Source organism: Lontra canadensis, unplaced genomic scaffold, assembly GCF_010015895.1.
Source record: "Lontra canadensis isolate GAN:19392208 unplaced genomic scaffold, GSC_riverotter_1.0 scaffold184, whole genome shotgun sequence".
Lineage (NCBI taxonomy): Eukaryota > Metazoa > Chordata > Mammalia > Carnivora > Mustelidae > Lontra > Lontra canadensis.
The window spans coordinates 1,374,964-1,396,305 of NW_022631178.1; the positions used below are offsets into that span (position 1 = coordinate 1,374,964).

The window sequence follows — 21,342 nt, forward strand, 5'->3', positions numbered from 1 at the left end:
GGCTGGGAAGCTTCCCCCGACCCCAGCACCAGGGTCCTGTGCCATCCATGGTTGGAAGGCCACCTGCTTTCTGACGGAGCCCTGGGGGGCGCATGCCCGCGCATGCCGTCGGGCTCCTCTGCGCCTCTGTGTCCTTGCGTGTGCGGAGGTGGGCAGAGCTCGGGCTGGTGGCCACCTCGAGCCGGCCCCGCCGCAGACGCAGCCACATTTGCCTTCCAGGAGGAGCAAGAGGCAGCTCGGCGGCGGCAGCAGCGGGAAAGCAAGAGCGCCACGACCACTCCCACCAAAGGGCCCGAGAGCAAGGCTGCCGCGCCTGCGGACACCCCGATGGTGAGTGTGCACCCCGTGCCCGGCGGAGGGAGGGCTCACGTAGCCCAGTGGGCCTGCCAGTGCTCCCCTGATGGCCCTGCCCCATCTGCCAGGATTCGGGGGCCGAGGAAGAAAAAGCTGGGGCCACCACCATCAAAAAGCCGTCCCCCTCCAAAGCCCGGAAAAAGAAGCTGAACAAGAAGGGGCGGAAGATGGCCGGCCGGAAGCGTGGGCGCCCCAAGAAAATGAGCACTGCGAACCCCGAGCGTAAGCCCAAGAAGAGCCAAACCGCACTGGACCTCCTGCACGCCCAGGCCGCGCCGCAGACGGCAGCACCCTCGCCGCAGGGTGAGCCAGCTGTGGGCGGACCCCTGGGGCGTGCCATCGGCCAGTCTCGGCACCCCGTGTCTCTCTGCCTTGGTGCAGCGAGTGGGGTCCCTCTCCTGTCCACTGAGGCGGTGAGAGGGGCAGAGGCCGCCGTGACGGCGTCATGTGCTGTGTGGCTGGTGCCTGCTTTCCAGACCCTGCTAGGGGCACACGTCATCCTCACGGCCATGTGCCCTGGGGTGGGCTCCCCGAGAGCGCACCCCGGTGGGGCCTTCCCATCATCCTACCCCCGGGCTCTGGGCTCCCCTGGCCTCCCATCCTGGGCTCTCATGACAGACCGCACACAAGGGACATGGCTCACGGGGACATCTTGGGTGCCACGGGGCTTTGACTCCACTTCTCAAAGCGCTGCGACGTGGTGTCCGGTTCCCCGTTCAGTCTCGGTGTGAGCAAGCTGGCCGGTTCCCTGGAGAAACCTGTGAAAGCCCCCAGGCGCGCCAGCCTGCCGTTGACACGTGGCCTCTGTGTGTCCTACAGACGCCTACAAGTCACCTCATAGCCCGTTTTACCAGCTACCTCCCAGCGTGCAGCGGCACCCCCCCGACCAGCTGCTGCTGGCTCCCACCCCACCCGCACTGCAGAAGCTGCTAGGTGAGCTGCCCACGGACCCCTCGGGCCTGCGGGGGTGGGGGTGGGCTGCCGGCCCCAGGCCAGAGTCACACAGGCTCAGGGCTGGCGTGACCTCCCTAGCACGTGGGACGCCCCCAGAGAACCACCCAGCCCCACCCTGTGTCTGCTGCGTGGCGTGGGGAGGGCCGTCGGGCGAGCTCGGTGCCCAGCGTTGCTGAGCCGAGTGCGCACAGACTCACGCTGCTGGGAAGGATCAGGCAGCTGCTTGTCTCTGAAAATTGGGCGAAAGAAACCCTTTTTCATCTTTTGGGAGCTGCCGGTTTTCTCAGTTCGGCATCAGTAACCTGCGCTTCCCTAAGCAAACGGGCACCCACGTGGGGTCGGAGGGCAAAAGACACGGGGCGGCGCTGGCAGGAGCTGTGAGGGGCGCCTAGGTGGGGAGCGAAGGTCTCGGCGTGATGGTGGGCGGTGAGACAGACACCACGGCAGCCAGCGGGGGTGACAGCCACCACAGCGGGTTTCTGAAGGGCGGCCCTCCTCCTTCCTGCTGGCCTCGGGGGCTCGTGTGTGCGCTAAGCTGCATACTTGACCCTTGTAGAGTCCTTCAAGATTCAGTACTTGCAGTTCTTGGCCTACACCAAGACCGCCCAGTATAAGGCCAGCCTGCAGCAGCTGCTGGACCAGGAGAAGGTGAGCCCTGCCCTGCGCCCCTCACCTGCTGGCCGCCAGAAGGCGCCTTGGCCCTAGGAGAAGCCGCGGTCCCTTCAAGGGCCCGTGCATTGTCCCTGCTGGCTCCAGAGAGGCCGTGGGGGTCTCGCGTAACCAGTGAGAACTGCTGAGGGTCATTGGTCTTCTGGGCTGGGGCACGTCCGGCCCTTTGTGGGAGGGGACGTGGCGGGGACAGGGCCTTGCCGTCACCTTGCTGCGCCCCCCAGGAGAAGAACGCCCGGTTGCTGGGCGCCGCGCAGCAGCTGTTTGGCCACTGCCAGGCCCAGAAGGAGGAGATCAAGAGGCTCTTCCAGCAGAAGCTGGACGAGGTGGGGTGCTGGGACTACGCCCGCCGCTGGGCCTCCCGGGGCGGGATGCGGGCGCGGGGGGTTCCTTCCCGGTGTTTGGACTTCCCGCGTCTGCTGACAGAGGGCGTGGAGTGTACGTAGGTGGAGCGCTGCTGGTGTGGGTTCATGCCCTGGGGTCACCCTTGTCCCTTCTCTGGGCCACCATAGGTCCTCTCTGCGACCGCCATCGGCCACCAGTCCAGCCCGCCCCTTCCTGCCCCCCAGACGGCCCCCAGCCCCCCATCCCCTGCCCTCAGCCTGCCGCGGCACGCTCCGGCCTGAGAGCCCACCTCTGCTGTCGTGTGCCCGCAGCTGGGAGTGAAGGCGCTGACCTACAACGACCTGATCCAGGCGCAGAAGGAGATCTCGGCCCACAACCAGCAGCTGCGGGAGCAGACGGAGCAGCTGCAGAAGGACAACGGGGAGCTGAGGACGCAGAGCCTGCGGCTGGTGGGGGCGCCTTGCGGGCGGCAGGGGCGGGGCGTGCGGGTGACGGGCACGGGGTGGGGGGTGCGCCGGGATGGAGAGGGTCCAGGCATCCTTCTCGAGGACCAGTTTGCCACGACCCCCTAGTCTGCAGCGGGCCGTTTCAGGACCCCCACCGCCAGCCTGCCCGCATCCCCAGTGCGTTCCTTTCCCGGGCTCTCAGCACCCTGGACCCTTCCAAAGGCTCGTGCGCTTTTACTCGATGGAGCTTTCCAGGAGCCCAGACTTTGATATCCTCCTGGCACCCCTACAGCCCCATGCTGGTCTCTTTGACGAGCCCTAGGGCCAGGGGGCACATGTCCTGGGACCTCACTGCCCTGGAGACCAGGGCACGTTTGCTGGGCGTGCGGGAGCGTCACGTCTGATGGAGCCTTCCTGTCCCATTCTGTGGGCACCCTCGCCTTGCTCCCCGTGGGCGTGCTTACCAAGGAGCCCGGTTTCTACCCTGGGCTGCCTCCCAGCCCGGCCTTCTCTTAGTGGGTTCCCTTGCCGGACACACAGGTGTTCAGAGACACCCGCCCAGACATTGGCTGGTTCTCCCTTCAGAGCCCAGGGTCTGCCTTCTGCCGGGCGGACAGGTGCCCCCCCAACAGTGGCGCGTGCTCTGCGGCAAGGGTCTGCCTGGCCGGGACTCACAACCGTGACCTCCTCATCCCTACAGCTCAAGGCTCGGTGTGAGGAGCTGAAGCTGGACTGGTCCACGCTGTCCCTGGAGAACCTGCTGAAGGAGAAGCAGGCCCTGAGGACCCAGATCTCCGAGAAGCAGAGGCACTGTCTGGAGCTGCAGGTGGGGGCAAGTGCCACGGAGGCCCCTGCACTCCCGGGGCGGTGCTGCCGGCTGCCCCCGCTGGGCTGTCCTGCTCCTGGGCCAGGCCATCGGTCGTGGTATTGGGAAGCAGCCTGGACGTCCTGTGTCTGGCCTTCAAAGGGGGAGCAGACGGCTTGGCAGCCGAGGGGCCCTGCTTGCTCCAAGGCGTCTCAGGCTCCTCGGAAACCCAGCATTTCACCTGTGCCCCTTAGTGAGTCACTCGTGAAGCCGCCGTGAGGAGGCCGGTGTTTGCGCAGTACATCCCGGGAGCTGCCCCTCTGCCGAGAAGGGTAGCATGTGTGTCAGGGTCCTGCGGGAAGCAGGGCAGGAGGGAAGGAGAAACGGACGGTCTCTCTCCTGTCCCGGTTTCCCGGAGTTGGCCGGCTGGGTGTGTAGCCTTCCGGTGACCACAGGACCATAGCACGGAGTGCGGCGTGGGCGTCGGTGGTACCCGCAAGCTCTGTTTTTGCAAGGCTGTGGCCCCCTTGGGCTGGCGTCTCCCCAGCCTCCTTCACCGCTCATGGGAAGCTGCTCACCAGCCCTCGGGGTCTTCCGAGTGTTGTTTTGTTACAAAACGACTCCGCAATGAATTGTTCCGCATGGAAGACTCCGGTTAAGAGTGTTTCTTAAAGACCTGCTCCCCAAAGCGGGTCTGTGAGTGGTCTGAGGTCCCAGGGTCCGGGCCACCTGCCCTCTGAAGGGCCATGACTCCGGGGAGCCCGGCACAGAGGAGGTTTGCCGACCCCGTTGGCCCAGCCAGGCCTTGCTTCTGCGCTCTTGTGTGTGAGCGGCCGCTAGGCTGCTGACCCCTCTGTGCAGTAACGGCACGTTCATGAGGGGCGAACCACAAAGCAGAGAGACCGGAGGGAAAATCCCCGGAGCCCTGCGCGATGGGAGGGAAGCCCAGAGCCACGGTTTTTGCCGCCGGTTTATACGTAGGCTCCTTCAGCACAGACGGGGTCCCAGCTCCCCGTTCCCGTCCCCCAAGCGCACGTCGGCAGAACGCCCTGGACCCAGCTGTTGTGTCTGGTGTCCCCGGAGCTTCCTGCCCCGTGCCGGGCCGTTGGCTTCCGCATCACCCCCAAAGCCGGTCTGTGTCCTTGCAGGCCCTCCGGGGCTGCGTCCGTCTGCGTTCATCTGTGTTGGCTGGGTGGCCGGGTGGGGCGCGTCCGGCGGGGCCTCACGCCCTGGGCCGAACAGCAGCCTGAGCCTCTCCCCGCCCGGCAGATCAGCATCGTGGAGTTGGAGAAGAGCCAGCGGCGGCAGGAGCTTCTGCAGCTGAAGTCGTGCGTGCCGCCCGACGACGGCCTGTCAGCGCACCTGCGCGGGAAGGGCGCCCTGGGCCGGGAGCTGGAGGCTGAGCCCGGCCGTCTGCACCTCGACCTGGACGGCCCCAAGTTCTCGCTGCCCCACTTGAGCAGTGCTAGCCCGGAGCTCTCCATGAACGGCCACGTGGCCGGCTACGAGGTGTGTGGTGCGCTGAGCCGGCCCTCATCCAAGCAGAACACGCCCCAGTACCTGGCCTCCCCGCTGGACCAGGACGTCGTGCCCTGCACCCCCAGCCACGGTGGCCGGCCGCGGCTCGAGAAGATGGCGGGCCTGGCCTTGCCTGACTACACCCGGCTCTCCCCGGCCAAGCTGGTGCTGAGGCGGCACCTCAGCCAGGACCACGCGGCCGGCGGCAAGCCTGCGGCCGGCGAGCTGCACCCGCGGTGAGTCCACTCTGGTGCCCCGGGGGGGAGGGCCACCTTGGGGTCTGGTGAGCCAGCACCCGGCAGTCTGGGAGAGACCCCGGGGTGTGCGCTGAGCCCGGGCCACTGGCTCTAGACGCAGACCCGAGGCTGCGGGCACCCCCAGAGGAGGAACCAGGGCTGTGTCTCGTTCCAGAGCTGAGCACGCCAAGGAGAACGGCCTTCCATACCAGAGCCCTGGCTTCGCCAACGGTATCAAGCTGAGCCCTCAGGACCCGCGACCGTCGTCCCCCGCGGCCTTACAGATGACCGGGGAGAGGGGCAGCGAGAAGGTGAGAGCAGGACCTTTGTCGTGGGGGGTGTGTGGTGGGTGTCCTGAGCCAGGCCGTTAGGAGAGGCCCTCCAGGCAAGGGCCAGGCAGGGGGCCTGGGATGAGCCTGGGACACGGTGCCGCAGCGGAGCCCCCGTGGGGGGGGCCGTTGTCCATAGAGACGGGAGGGAGAGTAGAGAGTCTGTGGGGAAGTAATGGGGGGGGGGGGTCCTGGGATTTTAGGAGGAGGAACTGTGTCTCAGGACAAGGGACCTCCTCCTGCGCTGGGGACGGGAGTGGGGGGTGGGGATGTCCCCGTGGTCCTCGGGTGGTGCTGGTGGCCTGGCGCGTCTGGCCAGCAGGAGCGAGGCCGGGCTGGTGGTGTGTGTGCAGGGTGTGAAGGAGCGCGCCTACGCCAGCAGCGGGGAGGCCATCACCAGCCTGCCCGTCAGCATCCCGCTCAGCACCGTGCAGCCCAGCAAACTACCCGTCAGCATCCCCCTGGCCAGCGTGGTGCTGCCCAGCCGCGCCGAGAAGGTGGTGAGTGCACGCCAGCCGGGGGCAGTGTTGGCCCCGGGTGACTGGCCCGGGCCCTTGGGCTCCGCAGTGTGGTGTGTAGGCAAAGAGGGGGTCTCGGCGGGCTTTTTCCCTGTGAGACCTGCTTTCTGTTGAATGGCCTGCTGATGGGTGTGGGCCGTACCGTGACCCCCGAGACAGAGCCCCAGAATGCAGAGTTGGTTACAGTAACATTTCCCCATTTTCACCTCCCGATGTTTTTGTGGAGGGTGGTATGTTTGGGTGGAGACGGAATTGAACTCCGGATTCGGTAGAAGTGTGAAGCCCCACTCCCCTCGTCCTCTCTCACATGTGGGCCCCCGTGGGGGCTCCGTCTTGCGTGATGCGGGCTCGGCTCTGTGTGAGTGGGGACGTGATTCGCGTTCCGTCTACTCGGCTGACAGGCACCTTCTAGTGGCCTTTAGTTCGTTCACCAAGTTGTGCAGCCGACACCTGTCCACAGATTGTGTCACACGCGTGGACTCACACCCCGCGTGGCCTTCTGTGTCTGGTTCCCACCCTGCGCGTCATGGGCTCGGGGGCCGCACATGGGGGCGCCTGACTCCTGCTGGTGGCCGGGACTCCCCCACGTGTACAGACCACGTCGTGTTTATCTGCTCTCCTGCGGGCAGACGTGTTGTTCCCACCCGTGGCTGTTACGAGTCACGGTGATGTGAATGTGCGTGTACAGATGTTGTGTGGGTGCGTGTCTCCATCCTGTTCCACACAGGAGTGGAATCATGGTTTGGATCACAGCTGCTGTCCCTGCTCCCTTCGTCCCCAGCCTGACATTTGCTGTTAGCAAAACAGTCCTTTGGAATAGATATCTGCCCCTCCCCTTGTCAGAACCTTCTGACCGCTGCCTGCAGTGCTCAAACCCCGAGCAGGTCGCTTCCCCTTCTGTGCGCCGGCTCCCACATACCTGCCATTCTCCCTGCCTCAGGCCCTTTGCACATCCTCTGGCTCATGTCGGCGACTCCCTCCCTGCCCTTAGTCTCCAGCCCTGGCTCATCTGACAGTGTGGACTTTTTCTCACAGAGAAACACCCCTAGTCCTGTGTCGCAGACCCGAGAGTCCTCGTCCACACTTGAAAAGCAGATGGGCGCTAATGCCCACGGCACTGGAAGCAAAAGCCTCGCTCCAGCTCCTGCAGGTCAGACGGCTTCTCCTGCATCTGGGTCCTGCCTCCAGCCCTGCCCCCAGGGCCCAGCCCGCCCCAGCCTCTGCTGCTGCTGCTGGAAGGAGGAGGAGCCGGGGCAGGCTGGGTGGAGGGGAGGCCCCCAGATCTGGCAGGCTGGGCTCTGAGTAGGCCCATCTCCTCCTGGCCACGGGGTCAGCCCCTATGCCCTGGGGTTAGCGGCTCTAGGCTGGACTTTGGTTCATGTCAGCAGCCTCTGGCCTGAGGCATGCTGCCGTTTCCTCCTGGAGGTCAGCCAGGGCGGGCAGTGAGCCTCACTGGCTGGTGATGTCCTGGGGGAGCAGCCTGCTCTCCATCTGGGCTCTGAGGCCCCTTCAGAGACCCTGGTCATTGCTGGCAGAGGCCTCCGCAAACTACACACAGGGCCGGGTGGCCCACGCGCCTCTGCGGCAGGAGGGCTCTGTCCCAGCCACTCGGCCCTGGGGGTGGTGGGCGTGCTGGTGACACCAGCCCCGGGGGCCGGTCGCCAATTTGCCACCACCTGTGTTAATGCAGGGAGGGCAGGGCCGCCTCGTGTCCAGCAGCCCTTCCTCTGGGGCGGGGAGGCCCGGGTCTGTGTAGGAGACGGACCTCAGTAGGGCTTCTTGCAGCTTAGGGAGCCCCTGGCGGGGGGGGGGGGCGCCCAGGCCCACTTGGAGTTGTCGGGTTCCAGCACCAGGGGTCCTCACGCATCCAGAAGTGCCTGCTCGGGAGCCCCCGGGCTGGCCCAGCCATGCCCAGCTCACGGGTGCTTATCTCCCGTGCTCGGCGGAACCCCACGGAGGGCGGGTTCCCGGGCGCGGAGCTTCGTAGCTGGCAGCTCCCGAGGCAGCGACGTCCGCCCCTGACAGAGCCCGTCCTTCCTGGCAGGTTTCTACACGGGCTCCGGGGCTGTCAGCGGGGCCCTGGCAGGCAGCCCGGCCCCCCTTGCTCCCGGAGCCGAGCCCGGCACCTTGGACGAGGTTTCAAGCTCAGGAAGCCTGTTCGCCAGCATGGGGTCCTGTGGCTCCACCCCGCAGCACCCACCCCTGCTCCCACAGTCCCGCGGCTCCGGTGCAGCCTCCCCCGCCCACCCGCTCTGCGCCAGCCCGCGGCTCAGCAACGCTGCCCAGGGCCCGCTGCCCGAGGCCAACAAAGGGGACCTTCCCTCCGAGGCAGGCGTCTCAGACCCCGAGGGCGAGGCCAAGAGGAGGATCGTCTTTACCATCTCGGCTGGCGGCGGCGCCAAACAGTCACCTCCTGGCAAACCCAGCCCTCTGCCCACGGGCGCCCGCGGGGACAGCGGCCAGGGTCATGGGCCAGACAGCCGTAAGCGGGGCAGGAGGAAGCGGGCGGCAGCCGGGACCCCCAGCCTGAGCTCCGGCGTGTCGCCCAAGCGTCGGGCCCTGCCGTCCGTTGCCGGCCTCTTCACACAGTCTTCAGGGTCCCCGCTGAACCTCACCTCGATGGTAAGTCCAGGGCTGGCTGGGGGGCAGGGACACGGTGGGGAGGGCGGGCCAGCTCGTCTGGCCCACGCAGGTGTCTCACGTGGCGTCTCACGTTCCCAGCCTGGCCAGGATGGCAGGGCCCCAGGAGCACCTGGGCCACCTTCCTCCGAGGGCGGCAGGCTGGCTCTGCCATTGCCCAGCAGCCTGAGGTCCAGGGCAGGTCTGGGCGGCGGGGACCCGAGCAAAGCCTGCGGGTGCTGGCGCCCAGGGAGCCTGTTGACAGGCTTGTGCTGTGTCTGTGCTGGTCCCTCAGGTCAGCAACATTAACCAGCCTTTGGAAATCACGGCCATCTCGTCCCCCGAGAGCCTGAAGAGCTCCCCTGTCCCTTACCAGGACAACGACCAGCCGCCCGTTCTCAAGAAGGAGAAGCCCTTGAGCCAGACCAATGGGGCCCACTACTCCCCACTGACCTCAGACGAGGAGCAGGGCTCCGAGGATGAGCCGGGCAGCGCCAGGCGAGTGGGGCCGGATGGGGTGGGCGCAGGGCGTCCATGGGCGCGGCTTCTGGAAGGAAAGGCCCTCGTGATGAGGTCGCCCTCCCGGGGCAGCATCTGGCTACCGTCGGTGGGTGCCAGGGCCCTGCCCGTGGCCTGTCCGCTGCCATCCGCAGTGCCATAGAGTGGCCATGCTCGAGTAGGTGGTCCCCCCAGATTGCTCACCTTTACATGGCGAGAAGCTGGTCGGGAAGGGCCTGGGCGGTCCTCCCGCCTGAGACGTCACACCTAGGGCAGGCCAGCACCCTGGGCGTGGGGTTGCTGTGTCGCCTAGTTCCCGGTGCCTCGTTCTTAGTGTGTGTGTCACTTGGTTGGAGCAGACGGGCACACAGGCGGCCATGGCAGGCAGGGGCTCAAGAGAGTGGACACTGCACGTGGGGGTGTTTGAGCAAGAACAGTGTCCCCTCCTAACGTGGGACAGCGTTATTCTGTCGAACTCGCGTGGCCCATTGCTTGTGTGAAGAGTGCAGCCCAGTGGGTTTGGGTATGTTCCCAGAGTTGTGCAAACATTATCAGTATCAATTCTAGAACATTCTTATGACCCCCAGAAAAAGGCCCATGTCCCTTAACACTGACTCCCCAGCCCTGGCTCCCACCCTCTTCTCTCTGTGTGGACGGGACTCCTCTGGGGCCTCCTGGGTGTGGGGACCTGCAGGAATGGGTCCTTCTGAGTCTGGCTCCTCTCCCTGAGCCCCGTGTCCTCGGGGTCCCTCCACGTGTGGCAGGGTTGGGTCCCTTCCTTCCTGAGGCTGGACCGTGTTCCCGCGTGGGGATGGACCGCACACGCCATAGTCATTTGTTACGTGCTGGTGGACGCCTGGGGTGTCCGGTGTTTAGCTAACGGGGTAATGCTGCTGTGAGCGCCCCATGCCGCCCTCTGTCTGAAGATGTTTTCCGTTGGGGCCCCTGGCTGGCTCGGTTGGTTAAGTGTCCGACTTGATTTCGGCTCAGGTCGGGGTCTCAGGGTCCTGCGTCGGGCTCCCGTGAGGTCTGCAGGAGGGCTTGCTCTCCTCCCTCTGCCCCTCCCCTGCTCACGCACCACGCATGCCTGCGCTCTCTCTCTTTTCTTAAATAAGCGAGTAAGTCTTGAAAAAAAAGAGAAGAAAATATTTTCAGTCTCCCAGGTATGGAACCGCTGGGCCAGACGGCGACTGTGTTTAATGTTCCGCGGAACCTTCCGCAGCAGCCGTCCTCACGTGCCCCGTCGGCGGGAGGGAGCCAGTGTTGCCACGCTCTCCCGGCTCCCATTACTGTCCTAACGCAATAGCCGTTCCCATGGGTTTGGGGGTCTCACCGGCGCTCTGAGCGTCCTTACACTCTGACCAGGGGCGTGGAGCATCTGCTCGTGGCTCACGGCCGTGTGTGTGTCCGTGGAGAGACGTCATTCCGGTCCTGGTCGTCGTCGGGCTGTAGGAATTCTCTCCTGTGCGGATGGGCGTCTTATGGGACGCCTGCTCCGCGAATGTCCTCAGGTCTCTGGATCTGTCACCTCACGTTCTCGCAGGTGTCTGAAGGACAGGAGTGTTGGGTCTTGGTCCAGTCTCGTTTCTCTCTCGTCTTTGTCCTTGCCCACGCCCGGCGGCTGGTCTAGGCTCATTCATCTTGTTCCTCTTCTGTAGACGCAAATTACGTTTTTAGAAGTTTTATACTCGAGTGCTTTTCTTTCTTTCTTTCTTTTTTTTTTAAAGATTTTATTTATTTATTTGACAGAGATCACAAGCAGGCAGAGAGGCAGGCAGGGGGGCGGGAAGCAGGCTCCCTGCTGAGCAGAGAGCGCGATGCGGGGCTCGATCCCAGGTCTCTGGGATCATGACCTGAGCCGAAGGCAGAGGCTCAACTCACTGTGCCACCCAGGCGCCCTTGAGTGCTTTTCTTTTGTGTTGGGAATGTCCAGCCTCTCCGTTTCCAAATTCTTTGGGGCGGTTTTCTTGTGTTTCTGGAGGTCACGGTGTTCTTCGGGATGTGCCGTGGAAGCATGGGCACGTAGCGTGTACTGTTCTGTGGTCTGGCATGTGCCACGCGCTCCGTGTCATGTGGGTGACACGCCATTGTTGACATGGTGCATGGAGCTATTGTGAGCCTCGGGCATGACACAGAGGTGGCTCCAGCTGGGACTTTGGGCGTCTCTCTGTGTTGCGATGTGACGCCCCCCGTTCCCAAGCTCTCAGCTTCGTCCCCCTCCTGCAGTCAGGATCCCGCTCCCCACCAGGGGCTCGGGCTCTGCCCGGCAGTCACAGTCCCCTCTAGAGAGGTCTGCGGGCAGGTGGGCTGGGCAGTCAGTGTGCAAATGGATTTCAAACCTCCGTCATCTATTTTTTTCTTGATAGAATTGAGAGAAAAATTGCAACCATCTCCTTAGAAAGCAAATCTCCTCCGAAAACCTTGGAAAGCGGTGAGTGGCTATGTGCCCTTCCTTCTAACTCCCAGGCTCAAGGTGACCTGGCCCCACGGTGTGGCCTCAAACCTCAGGACCACCCACTCTGGGCTTCTAGAATTGTCTCTGGGTGATGTCGAATGCCACCCGTGTCCCCATGACGGCTGGTCTCGATACTGCCTGGCGGCAGTCCGTTCCCTGCTGGTCGAACTGGGCCAGCGTCTGACACTCTGCGAGCACGCCGACGCCCCTCAGCCCGCCCGCAGACCCTCCGGTCTCCGGCTCCCCATCCCGTCCCACCTCGCCCCACTTGGCCGCCTGATCCCCCAGCAGGGGCACGTGTGGACCGTAGCACACTTCCCTCGGGCAGGAGGGGCTGGCTCTGAGCCCTGGGCCTCACCGGCTCTGGTTCTCATCAGGTGGTGGCCTGACCGGGAGGAAGCCGGCGCCTGCCAGCGAGCCCGCCAACAGCAGCAAGTGGAAATCCACCTTCTCGCCCATCTCCGATCTCGGCCTGGCCAAGTGCGCCGACAGCCCGCTGCAGGCCAGCTCCGCCCTGAGCCAGAACTCCCTGTTCGCTTTCCGGCCACCCCTAGAGGAGCCTGGCCTGGCCGATGCCAAGCTGGCTGCCCACCCGAGGAAGGGCTTTCCTAGTGCCCTGGCGGGGGCCGGGGGACTAAGCCCCAGCAGCAACCCTCCCAACGGCTTCGCCTTCAGCGGGGGCCTGACCGCCGACCTCAGTTTACACAGCTTCAGCGATGGTGCTTCTCTCTCCCACAAGGTCCCGGAGGCGGCCAGCCTGAGCGGCCCCCTGAGCTTTCCCACCCCACGGGGCAAGGAGGGCGCTGCTGCAGAGCCCGGCACCTTCGTGAACAAGAGGCAGCTGGACGGACTGAGTGGCCCCAAGGGCAGAGAGGCGGGCGAGCCGGGCCTCCCAGCATGTGGGCCCCCAGACAAGGCCTCGCTGACGCACAGCAAGCCGGGCAAGGGCCGGGACCGCGAGCCCGACTTGAAGAATGGCCACAACCTCTTCATTTCTGCCGCCACGGTGCCTCCTGGGGGCCTTCTCAGCGGCCCGGGCCTCGCCACAGCGGCGTCCTCGACGGTCAGCGCGGCTCCCTCAGCCCAGACACACCGCCCCTTCCTGGGCACCTTTGCCCCCGGCCCGCAGTTCGCCCTGGGTCCCATGTCCCTGCAGGCCAACCTGGGCTCGTCCGTACTGCAGTCCCTGTTCAGCTCCGTGCCGGCCGCCGCTGGCCTGGTGCACGTCTCATCCGCCGCGACCAGACTGACCAACTCGCACGCCATGGGCAGCTTCTCCTCTGGGGTGGCAGGCGGCGCAGTTGGAGGTAGGCAGATGCGCGCCTCCCTCGTCTGAATCGCGGGTCCTGCGGGCCGCACACCGTCGCCCTCCCGGACCGTGGGGCTAATGACAACTGCTTTACAGGTTCCCTTGCAGGGCCCCCTAAGGGGCGAGAGGCTGTGCCCACCTGTCCCCTGGGGGCCACTTTGCACCTGCCACCTTGCTCCTTTTCATGAGACGCAGATGTGCCTGTGGTGTGGGCAGCGCACTTGCGCGTGAGTCGGCCTGCGCCAGGCCCTCTGGTTGTGACGGCGTCCCTTGTACCTTCAGGAGAGCTGGCGCCATAGCTAGGGCTGGGTTTCCTCCCCATGGAGGTCGTCTGTCCCACCCGACACGGCTCACGGGGTCTGGGCCGCTTCGGGGGCTGTCGCTGGGCCAGAGCGAGGGGCCACAGCAGCTGCTGTGTGGGGGCACCGTGGAGGGGGGGCCCGGGCCTCCGCGGCCGGCTCCTTGCTGGGCGCAGGCGGGTCCCGGGCTGGGAGCCCCGGGGGCGTGCCTGCAGGGGGCGTGGCCCGGCGCTGGCCTGCCGGGAAGTTGCACCTGGCCACCCGTGCCCTGCTGCTTGCTGCTTTGCCCCTGCCTTTGCGACGCCCACGGAGCTGCGGCCGCTGTCTGCTTCCCCGTTGTGGTGTCTCTCTGCGCTTGGCCGGACACTGCCCACCTGTTGAAGCTGAGTTTTTCTCTCCTGTTTGCAGGTGTCTTTAACCACGCGGTGCCTTCCGCCTCCGCTCGTCCGTTTGGAGCCAGTTTCGGCGGCGGGGCAGCGTGTCGCAGCGGCACGCTGGGCTTAACCGCGCTGCAGGCGGTGGCTGGCGCCCCCGCGTCTTCCTTTCAGGCCCCGCCCCCGCCCCCGCAGGGGCAGCCCACCCTCCCCGCACCCCCTCCCCCTAACGCTGCCTTGCCTCCTGCCCCTGCGCTGCTCCCGGCTAACCCTGAGCCCGTGCTTCTGCAGAACCTCGCGTCCCTCCCGGCTAACCAGGCTTTCTTACCCGCCGCCTCTGCCGCCTCTCTGCAGCCTGCTAACGCCTCTCTGTCCGTCAAGCTCGCCTCCCTCCCGCACAAGGCCCCCCGCCCCTCCTTCACGGTGCACCACCAGCCCCTGCCCGGGCTGGCCCTGGCCCAGGCTGCGCCCGTGATCCCGCAGGCCAGCTCCACGGGGCCGTCTGCCGTGTGGGTTTCCCTTGGCATGCCGCCTCCGTATGCCGCGCGCCTTGCGGGGGTTAAGCCGAGATAAAGACCTTGCTTAGCTAGCCGTTCGTATTCTGTAAGGTAAGGCTAGAGCCCAACCAGGGGGCCCGTACGAGACCCTGAACTATCTGTCCTCCCTTCCGCAGAGAGTGGAGGGGCCCAGGGGACCCAGGCTGTTCTGCCTCGGGTGGAGACAGTTGGCTCTGAGAGTGCAAGGGAAGACAGAGCACAGGGAGGCAAGGGAAGCTGGGCGGCCGGACAGGGCTGGCCGTGCCTTCTGTCCTCCCGGGCGGCTGAGCAGCCACTGTGGGGCTCCAGGGGATGGCCGGCTCCCGCCACCTGGCCCAGCCCTTTATGGCAAGCCCGCCTGGGGCCCTGCCTAGCAGAGGTGGCCGGGAGGAGGTGGAGGAGGCCCATAGCCTGGCCTGTCTAGCTGGATGGAGCCTGCGATCCGTTGCCCTCAGGCTTCATGTCTGTGGCCGCGGGGGATGGGGCCCCCCGGGGGCAGCTCAGAGCTCAGCTTTGCCGTTGGTCTGCTCCAGGGCCCCCCGCAGGCCTGTCTCCCTGAAGGCACCATTAGGGCTTTAAGAAAAGACCGCGTGTGGAGGGTTGTCCAAACTCGGTGCTCGTGCCTGCGCAGGCCCCGGGAACCAGCGGGCACGGGGCTGCGGAGGGACAGCCTTGTCGTGATGCACAGCTCCTGCTGCTCGCGGGGGCGCGGCCCGTGCTTGGCCGTGCGTGGAGTCGGCGCAGGGCAGCATAGGAAGGGCCCGTCTTTGGAAGCGGGTGGACGGTCGGCATGAGGCCTTCCAGGGGTTTTGGTCCATGCCTTCGCTGGCCACGTGTGGGCATTAGAGAGCGAGGCCCTGGCAGCTGCTGCTTGGCGTCCCTGGGGGCGTCCCTAGGGCCAAGGACTCAAGGAAAGGAAGCCGGGCGCTAATGGGGCACTGGGGCCGGGCCGTCCTCCGCCGTCTGCCGCGTGTTTACGTGCAAACAGGCGTGGGACCGCCGGAGTCTGATGGCCTCCTGGTCGGCACAGGTCGGTGGACGGCCTTCCCTGAGGTCTGGGGACAGGCTGTGCCACAGTCCTCTCGGAAAAGCCCAGAAGGCAGAGCGGCTTTGGTGCGCGCGGGGGGTCTCACGCCCTCAGAGAAGGTTTGCGGCCGGGACTGGCTTTGAAGAGCTCCGAGGTGTGCGTGTGGAAGCTCGTGCGCATCAGGCTCCCGGGCCTGGCCCACGGCGGACCGCCGCCTTCTGGTCCCCTGCCCCGTGGCTGTCACGGGAGGTCTCCGTGGGCTGGACTGGGAACAGGGCCTGGCATGTGGCCAGGGAGGGCCTTGGTGCCCAGGCTCTTGGTGGGGGGAGATGGGAGGACAGGGACCTGCTGCCAGGGGCGTGGCACCAGGGGTCCCCGCCAGGAGAGGCGGGGCCTGCAGCGACCATGTTCTGTCCGACTGTCCGTCCGTCCGTCTGTAGGAGGCTTTGGTTCCCTGGCCTGAGGGAAGGTCTGGGTTCCCCTGCGTGGGATGCTGACGCTGTGCTGCCTTTCCTCCCGCGCGGGTCTCCGCAGGTAACTAGGATTTCTACCTCAACCGCGAGACCTATGCAAGGCCGGCCCGGCCGGTGGCCCCAGGACGGCGAGGACGGACCGCAGACAGGGACGAGGCTCTACTGTGAATCGGCGCTGTGCAGACCCGCAGAGGCGCTGGGGCCCGGCCGCGGCTCATGCTGTCGATAGTTTTAGATAAAGTATTTATCGTTTTTTAAAAAGTATAAACAACTCTGACTTATTTTACTCCACCGAAGTCATAAGGCGACCCGTTGAGAAGTGTAAGTACTGTGTGTGAGAGGACCTACCTACCGACGTCCCGGAGGCCTGCCCGCCGCCGCGCCGGCCGCCGTCCCGGTGCTATCTCCACGCGGGCCTCGGCCCGCTTGCGCTCTTGGTGCTGACTGGAGGTTGACCAACGCCAAACCAGGCCGCAAGGCACCTGCCCTATTTATTCCCGCCGCTCTTCCTATACCAAAGGCACGGCCGTCTCCAGGCAGAGGGTGGCTGGCTCTGTCGTGACATTCCTCAGAAGAGGCCCTGTCCCCGAGGGGGCGCCCGCCCCCGCCCCATCACTGTGAACGGCTCCTGCAGACTGGTGGCCGCTCGGGCCAGGCATCTGCGCCTTTGGCATAGGAACGGCCGGCGGGCGCGGGCCCGGTCAGAGCCTCCCCCGTCGTGCGCGGCCCCGTTCTGAGTGGTGCTTGAGGAAGGGCTGGTACCCGACCCCCGGCGGCAGCGGGCCCGGTGCAGCAAGTGCATTTACTTTGGTTCAGCTCGGCTCGGGCTCCCCCCGTGGTCCGCCGGAGCGTGCGGCGAGCTCCCGGCACGGGCGCTGGGCAGTCAAGGGGGCTGGGCTGTCTGTACAGAAGAGAGTCACGCTGAGGAGTGACAGTATTTTATAGAGATGTGATAAAAATTTATAAATTTCATAGACTTGACTTCATATATTTTTAGATTGTATAACGCACAGTAAACTAAAGAAGAAAAAAGTGAGGGGAAAACCTTTCTATTTATTCAAGTGCACACAGTGGCACGGGCCCAGGGCCGGCCCTCCGCCCCCAACTGCGTGCCCGCAGTTCCTGGGGCGGAGTGCTCGGGCCCCGTGCCCTGCCCAAGGCCCTCTGGCCCTTCCGTGCTGCTCCGCTGCCGCCCCACCCGCCCTGCAGCCGCTGTGATGGTGCCTGGGAGTGAAGGTGCTGGGAGTGGGTGCTGGGAGTGAAGGTGCTTGGTAGTGAGTGCCCCTCCCCGCATTCACCGGCTGGGGCAGAGCCGGGAGAGCTGTCCAGATGCTTCCAGAAAGTGCCAGCAGGGTTCTCCAGCTCCTCCAGCGTAACAGTCTGACCAGTGTCATGTCTGTGTACAGTCTTCAAAAGGGTGCGTCTAGAAGTCCCCAGGCCCCTGAAAGGGCGCACGTCAGCCAAGGTCCTGGCAGGGGGCCCTGGACCCCAAGATGGGTGCTTTAGGAAGGGCTGAGCTGAGGTAGGAGCCCTGTTCTCAGGTGCTTGCACCCACCGAGGAACACCGGGAACTTGCCTCTTCCCAGAGGTGGGCTGTGCATCACGGGTGGGCCCTGAGCTCCTGCCTGCCTGGGCAGGTTCAGGGCACCGGGCCGGCCTGGCCCTGCTTCCTCCTGATCCCCACTCTGCTGAGGGGCAGGCAGATGCCTTGAGGCATGCCGGCGAAAGAGGGCCACCGCAGGGCCCTTTCCTGCCCGCAGCTGCCTCCCAAAAGCAGACTGATCTGTGCGGTGCAGGTCTGGCCGTCGACGGGATCCCTGGTTCCCCCAGGCAGGGGCCTGCCAGAGCTCTGCTTTCCTGCCTGCCCTGGGGGTGGCCCAGAGCAATAGTTGAGGCAGAAGATGGTGCTCGTGATGGGTTCTTGAAACTGGCCCGTCCTTCCGTAACTGGCCGCCCTGGCTCTTGCCCTCTGGGTTGGTGCTCCCGGCGCATGAAGGTGCTGTGCCTCTCCCCCGTGAACCCCAATCCCCGCCCCCCAGGACAGGGCAGTGTTTGCTCCCCCCCATCAGGTGCACAGGGCTCCCTGAAAAGATACAGGGTGGATGGTAGAGGTCACACAGGAGTCCCCGGGGTGGAACAGAGCAGCCCCGTCCAGGCACACGGCACGTCACCTCCGGGGGCCTCCTGCGGACGTGCTGTACCGAGTCTCCCAGCACAGACGCTCGTGTGCAGACACGGTCCCTGGTGTGAGGCAGGCGGCATGTGGGGGCGCGAAGCCCCGGGGCTGCTGCTGACCTCGGGCCACTTCAGGGAAGTCTGCGGGTCACAGGTGGCTCTGCTCAGGAAAACCTAACCATGAACACGGCCCTCCCGGGCAGCTGGCCAGGCCTTGCAGCTATGGACTGTGATTTCTCCAAGGCTCACGTGCCCCTCTGTACCCACCCCACCTGCCCTCATTCCCACGGTCCAGCCACACTGGTTTGTCTCCCACGTTTCTTGACCTTGATTTGTAACTCCGACGGGGCTTTGCTTTTGTGTTTCTGGTAGACTGTGTCTCAGCTGGGGGTGCTGGGCTGCTGGCTTGACCCTCTTCTAAGAGAACGCCAATACATTCTGCGTTTCCATCTCTAGACGCTGTAATAAAATACTTGTTTTCACTTGAACCTGGTCTGCTCGCAGCATTTCTTTCTGTGACACAAGGAGAGGCATGAGGGCCAGGGGCCTCGCTCCCCACTCCCCAAGCCAGGAGGACAAGGACTCGCAGCGGGAGCCTGGCAAGCTCCTTCAGACAGTCATGGGACCAAGGCCCACAGCAAGCACCCGCCTCAAGGAGGCCCAGCCCCTCCTGAACGCACACCTGACTAGGTCAGGCCCACCAGGATACTTCTCATGGGCTGTTTTGTTTTTTTTTTTTAAACAAACTGATTTAGGACTCCCAAGGTTTGCAGAACCCTTTCCAGAGTCGTGCCTGTACTCAAGGGGAGGCCTAGGAACTGGGGTCACAGGTCATCTTTGGGTTCAATCAGACCACCCTTCTGTTGTCTCCTGGGGCCTAGTCAGCACCACAGGCCCCATGGGCCAAGCAAAGTCCCAGACTCCACGCCTCAACCTGGTCTGATTCCAGGTCTCTGTGCCTCTCCTGGAGCAGCCCTGCCTCACTCCAACCACCTCGGGGCAGCAGCCCCTCCCCGCATTCACCGCAGCACCATCCCACGTGGAAAAGAGGTCCCTTTATTTGAGTACAACAAGCACACTGGCCTGAGAGTGAAGGCGTCCTGCTCCGCCCGGAAGCATCAGCCAGGGCCTGCCCCAGCGGCAGGAGAATTCACAGTGGCTCCAGGAGGCGCGGCCCCCCACGTCCTTCACAGCATCGTCTAGCTACGTACATTCAGCCTACACAGGGCAGAAAGACTACACCAGCCTCAGAGTCCCCAGATGGATGGACCCGAGGGGCTGGCCGCAGCTTCTAGGAGTGGACACTTGTCCCCCGGTAGCAGCATGGGGCACCCAACAGGTGCCAGACCAGTCCAGGTCGGGGGTGGCGTGTTCCTGGGTTGTTTCTCCAACCCGCCCCTGCCCACCCCCACCAATCTTGGACTTTTGAAGTCTTTAAGCCAAGCACCTGCAGCAGGAAATCCAGGCTTGACCAAGAAACCCAGGGCGCGGAGAGGATGGGGAGGGCTTGTTCCAGACTCAGGCCTTCAAGCCACCCAGCTGGAACCTGGCCTCCTCAGATATGCCGAACTGCTCCAGGGGGTCCTGTGTGGGTGAAGGGACAGCATGAGCCCAGGCCCCAGAGGGCCCTGCCCCGCCCCCACGCCCGGCTCCCACCCCTGGCCCCCAGACTCTCCGCGCACCTTGCCAGTCATCTTCTGGATCTCGTTTCTGTAGAATATGAGGCTTCTCCGCATGAACTCGTAGCTGGGAAAGCAAGTGACACGTGTTCACAGAGCCCTGCTGTGCCCCTGCCTCAGACCCCCCCAGGCAGGCCCACACCCCACCTGGCTCGCCGCAGAGCCCCCATCCACTCCTGACACTGCTCCTCACTGCAGCAGGCAAAGTGATACTTCCTCTCGGGGTCCTCCAGGAAGCCTGCAGAGGGAGCAGCCCCCAACCGTTCCCGCTCACTGCCCCGCCCCACCCCACCCAGAGTCCGCCACAGGCCTCAGCTTCCTGTTGCCTCTGTCCATGTGTCCCCTCCTCCAGTCCAAGGCCAGGCTCATCCCTTCCCACCAGCCGTGCTGGGGACTGAACTGTGTCCTCAAGTCCATACGTTCAAGTCCTAACCCCTAGAACCTAAAAATGCGGCCCTACCTGCATGCAGGACGATTACTGATGCAACTACTTAGAGAAGATCAACTGGGAGCAGGTGGGCACCAACCCTGATCCCACCAGGAATGACTCCACAAAGGCAAAGAGCCCCTTGGACTGCCGGCAGCCCCCAGGAGCCAGGATGGCCTGGGGAAGCGTCCCCTGGCAAGGAACCACCCCTGCAGACACCCTGTTGGGGGACTTGTGCCCTCCTGGACGGGGCGAGCACACGTTTCTCTCGTTTGAGCGCCACACCAGAAAATCGGCCGACTCCGCCGCTCTCAAGACGACCCCGGGGGAATCCTCCGCAGGACCCCAGACAGTGCAGTGCTCCCCAGCAAGAGAGACCGTCCTAGAGGAACTGCGGCTGCAGCTAGAAAGGGGTTGCGCCCCAGGGGAAGAGCCGGGCCCGCCCTCCGGCCGCCCGAGGCAGTGGACTTCGCTCCAGGCCGACGGACGCCGCGGCGGGGCCCGGGAGGGGAAGGGCAGGGCCGGGCACTCACTGATGGAGAAGCCGCTGGGCTCCTCCTGGGTGACTCTGCAGCGCTCCAGCAACAGGGCTCCGACCGGCTGCGGGCAGACGGGGCGAGGGCGTGGGTGGGGGCGGGCCTCCGCGGGGACCCCGACACGCCCCGCCCCCGGGCCCTAGCTCGGCCCCGCCCCCCGCGCCGACCCGGACCCCGACCGGACCCCCGCCCCCAACCCCGCCCCGCCGGCCCGCGACCCGGCCCCGCCCCCCGCCGGGCCACGGCCCCCGGCCCCGACCCTCGGCTCCGGACCACCGCCCGCCGGCCCACCTCGGCCTCGTCCGTCCGGAAGTAGAAGAGGAAGTTGACCACCAGCTTCACAAGCCGCCTTTTCAGCACTGCGGGCACAGGGCTGGCTCATTCGGGCTCGCGGCCGCCCAGCCCCGCCCCGCCCGCCCGGCCCGCCCGGCCCGGCGCCCCGGCCCGCTCACCGCTGCCTTTCTTGGGACCCCGCATGCCCAGCTCGGCCGCCAGCTCGGCCGGCTGCCGGGACAACGCCTGCAGCTCCTTCTCGTTGTAGCGCATGGCGCTGCCGGGACCCACACCGCGGAGCGCGGACCGCGCCCTCCCGGCCGCCGTCCCCACTCGCGCCAAAAAGGTCGCACAGCGCCGTCCCGGAAGCGCTGCCGCAGCCACTGCGCTTGCGCGCCCCCGAGCCACGCATTCTGCGGGTCGCCGACGCGCGGCGCTGGTGTGTGTATGGGGGGGGGGGGTCCTCGGCGCTACGCGAAGCCCGCGTG

General features: G+C 65.4%; 2 protein-coding genes across 6 annotated transcripts in view; one reads left to right on the top strand and one right to left on the bottom strand.

Moving 5' to 3' along the window:
* DOT1L (DOT1 like histone lysine methyltransferase) overlaps window positions 1–16,028 on the top strand; it is a 57,808-nt gene extending 41,780 nt beyond the window's left edge. Inside the window, exons 13-29 of one of the 5 annotated variants that reach the window (XM_032847111.1) lie at window positions 220–330; window positions 423–657; window positions 1,174–1,287; window positions 1,865–1,956; window positions 2,202–2,303; window positions 2,634–2,771; window positions 3,469–3,594; window positions 4,843–5,327; window positions 5,503–5,638; window positions 6,010–6,156; window positions 7,210–7,324; window positions 8,219–8,796; window positions 9,089–9,291; window positions 11,658–11,722; window positions 12,124–13,053; window positions 13,152–13,282; window positions 15,826–16,028. In XM_032847111.1, the coding sequence (XP_032703002.1) occupies window positions 220–330; window positions 423–657; window positions 1,174–1,287; window positions 1,865–1,956; window positions 2,202–2,303; window positions 2,634–2,771; window positions 3,469–3,594; window positions 4,843–5,327; window positions 5,503–5,638; window positions 6,010–6,156; window positions 7,210–7,324; window positions 8,219–8,796; window positions 9,089–9,291; window positions 11,658–11,722; window positions 12,124–13,053; window positions 13,152–13,243 (3,669 nt within the window). In that variant the 3' untranslated portion in view covers window positions 13,244–13,282; window positions 15,826–16,028. Of the gene's footprint in view, window positions 1–219; window positions 331–422; window positions 658–1,173; window positions 1,288–1,864; window positions 1,957–2,201; window positions 2,304–2,633; window positions 2,772–3,468; window positions 3,595–4,842; window positions 5,328–5,502; window positions 5,639–6,009; window positions 6,157–7,209; window positions 7,325–8,218; window positions 8,797–9,088; window positions 9,292–11,657; window positions 11,723–12,123; window positions 13,054–13,151; window positions 13,283–13,762; window positions 14,337–15,825 lie in introns of those variants that run through there. The other 4 variants (XM_032847109.1, XM_032847110.1, XM_032847112.1 and 1 more) reach the window with 4 other exon arrangements.
* Window positions 16,029–19,182: 3,154 nt separating this feature from the next.
* PLEKHJ1 (pleckstrin homology domain containing J1) lies at window positions 19,183–21,236 on the bottom strand. Its single transcript, XM_032847068.1, has 6 exons — window positions 21,034–21,236; window positions 20,873–20,940; window positions 20,579–20,645; window positions 19,766–19,856; window positions 19,622–19,685; window positions 19,183–19,523 (listed from the first exon to the last, which is right to left on the bottom strand). The coding sequence occupies exons 1-6, from the start codon at window positions 21,125–21,127 to the stop codon at window positions 19,458–19,460; spliced, it is 450 nt and encodes a 149-aa protein (XP_032702959.1). The 5' UTR covers window positions 21,128–21,236; the 3' UTR covers window positions 19,183–19,457.
* Between the last annotated feature and the right edge of the window lie 106 nt (window positions 21,237–21,342).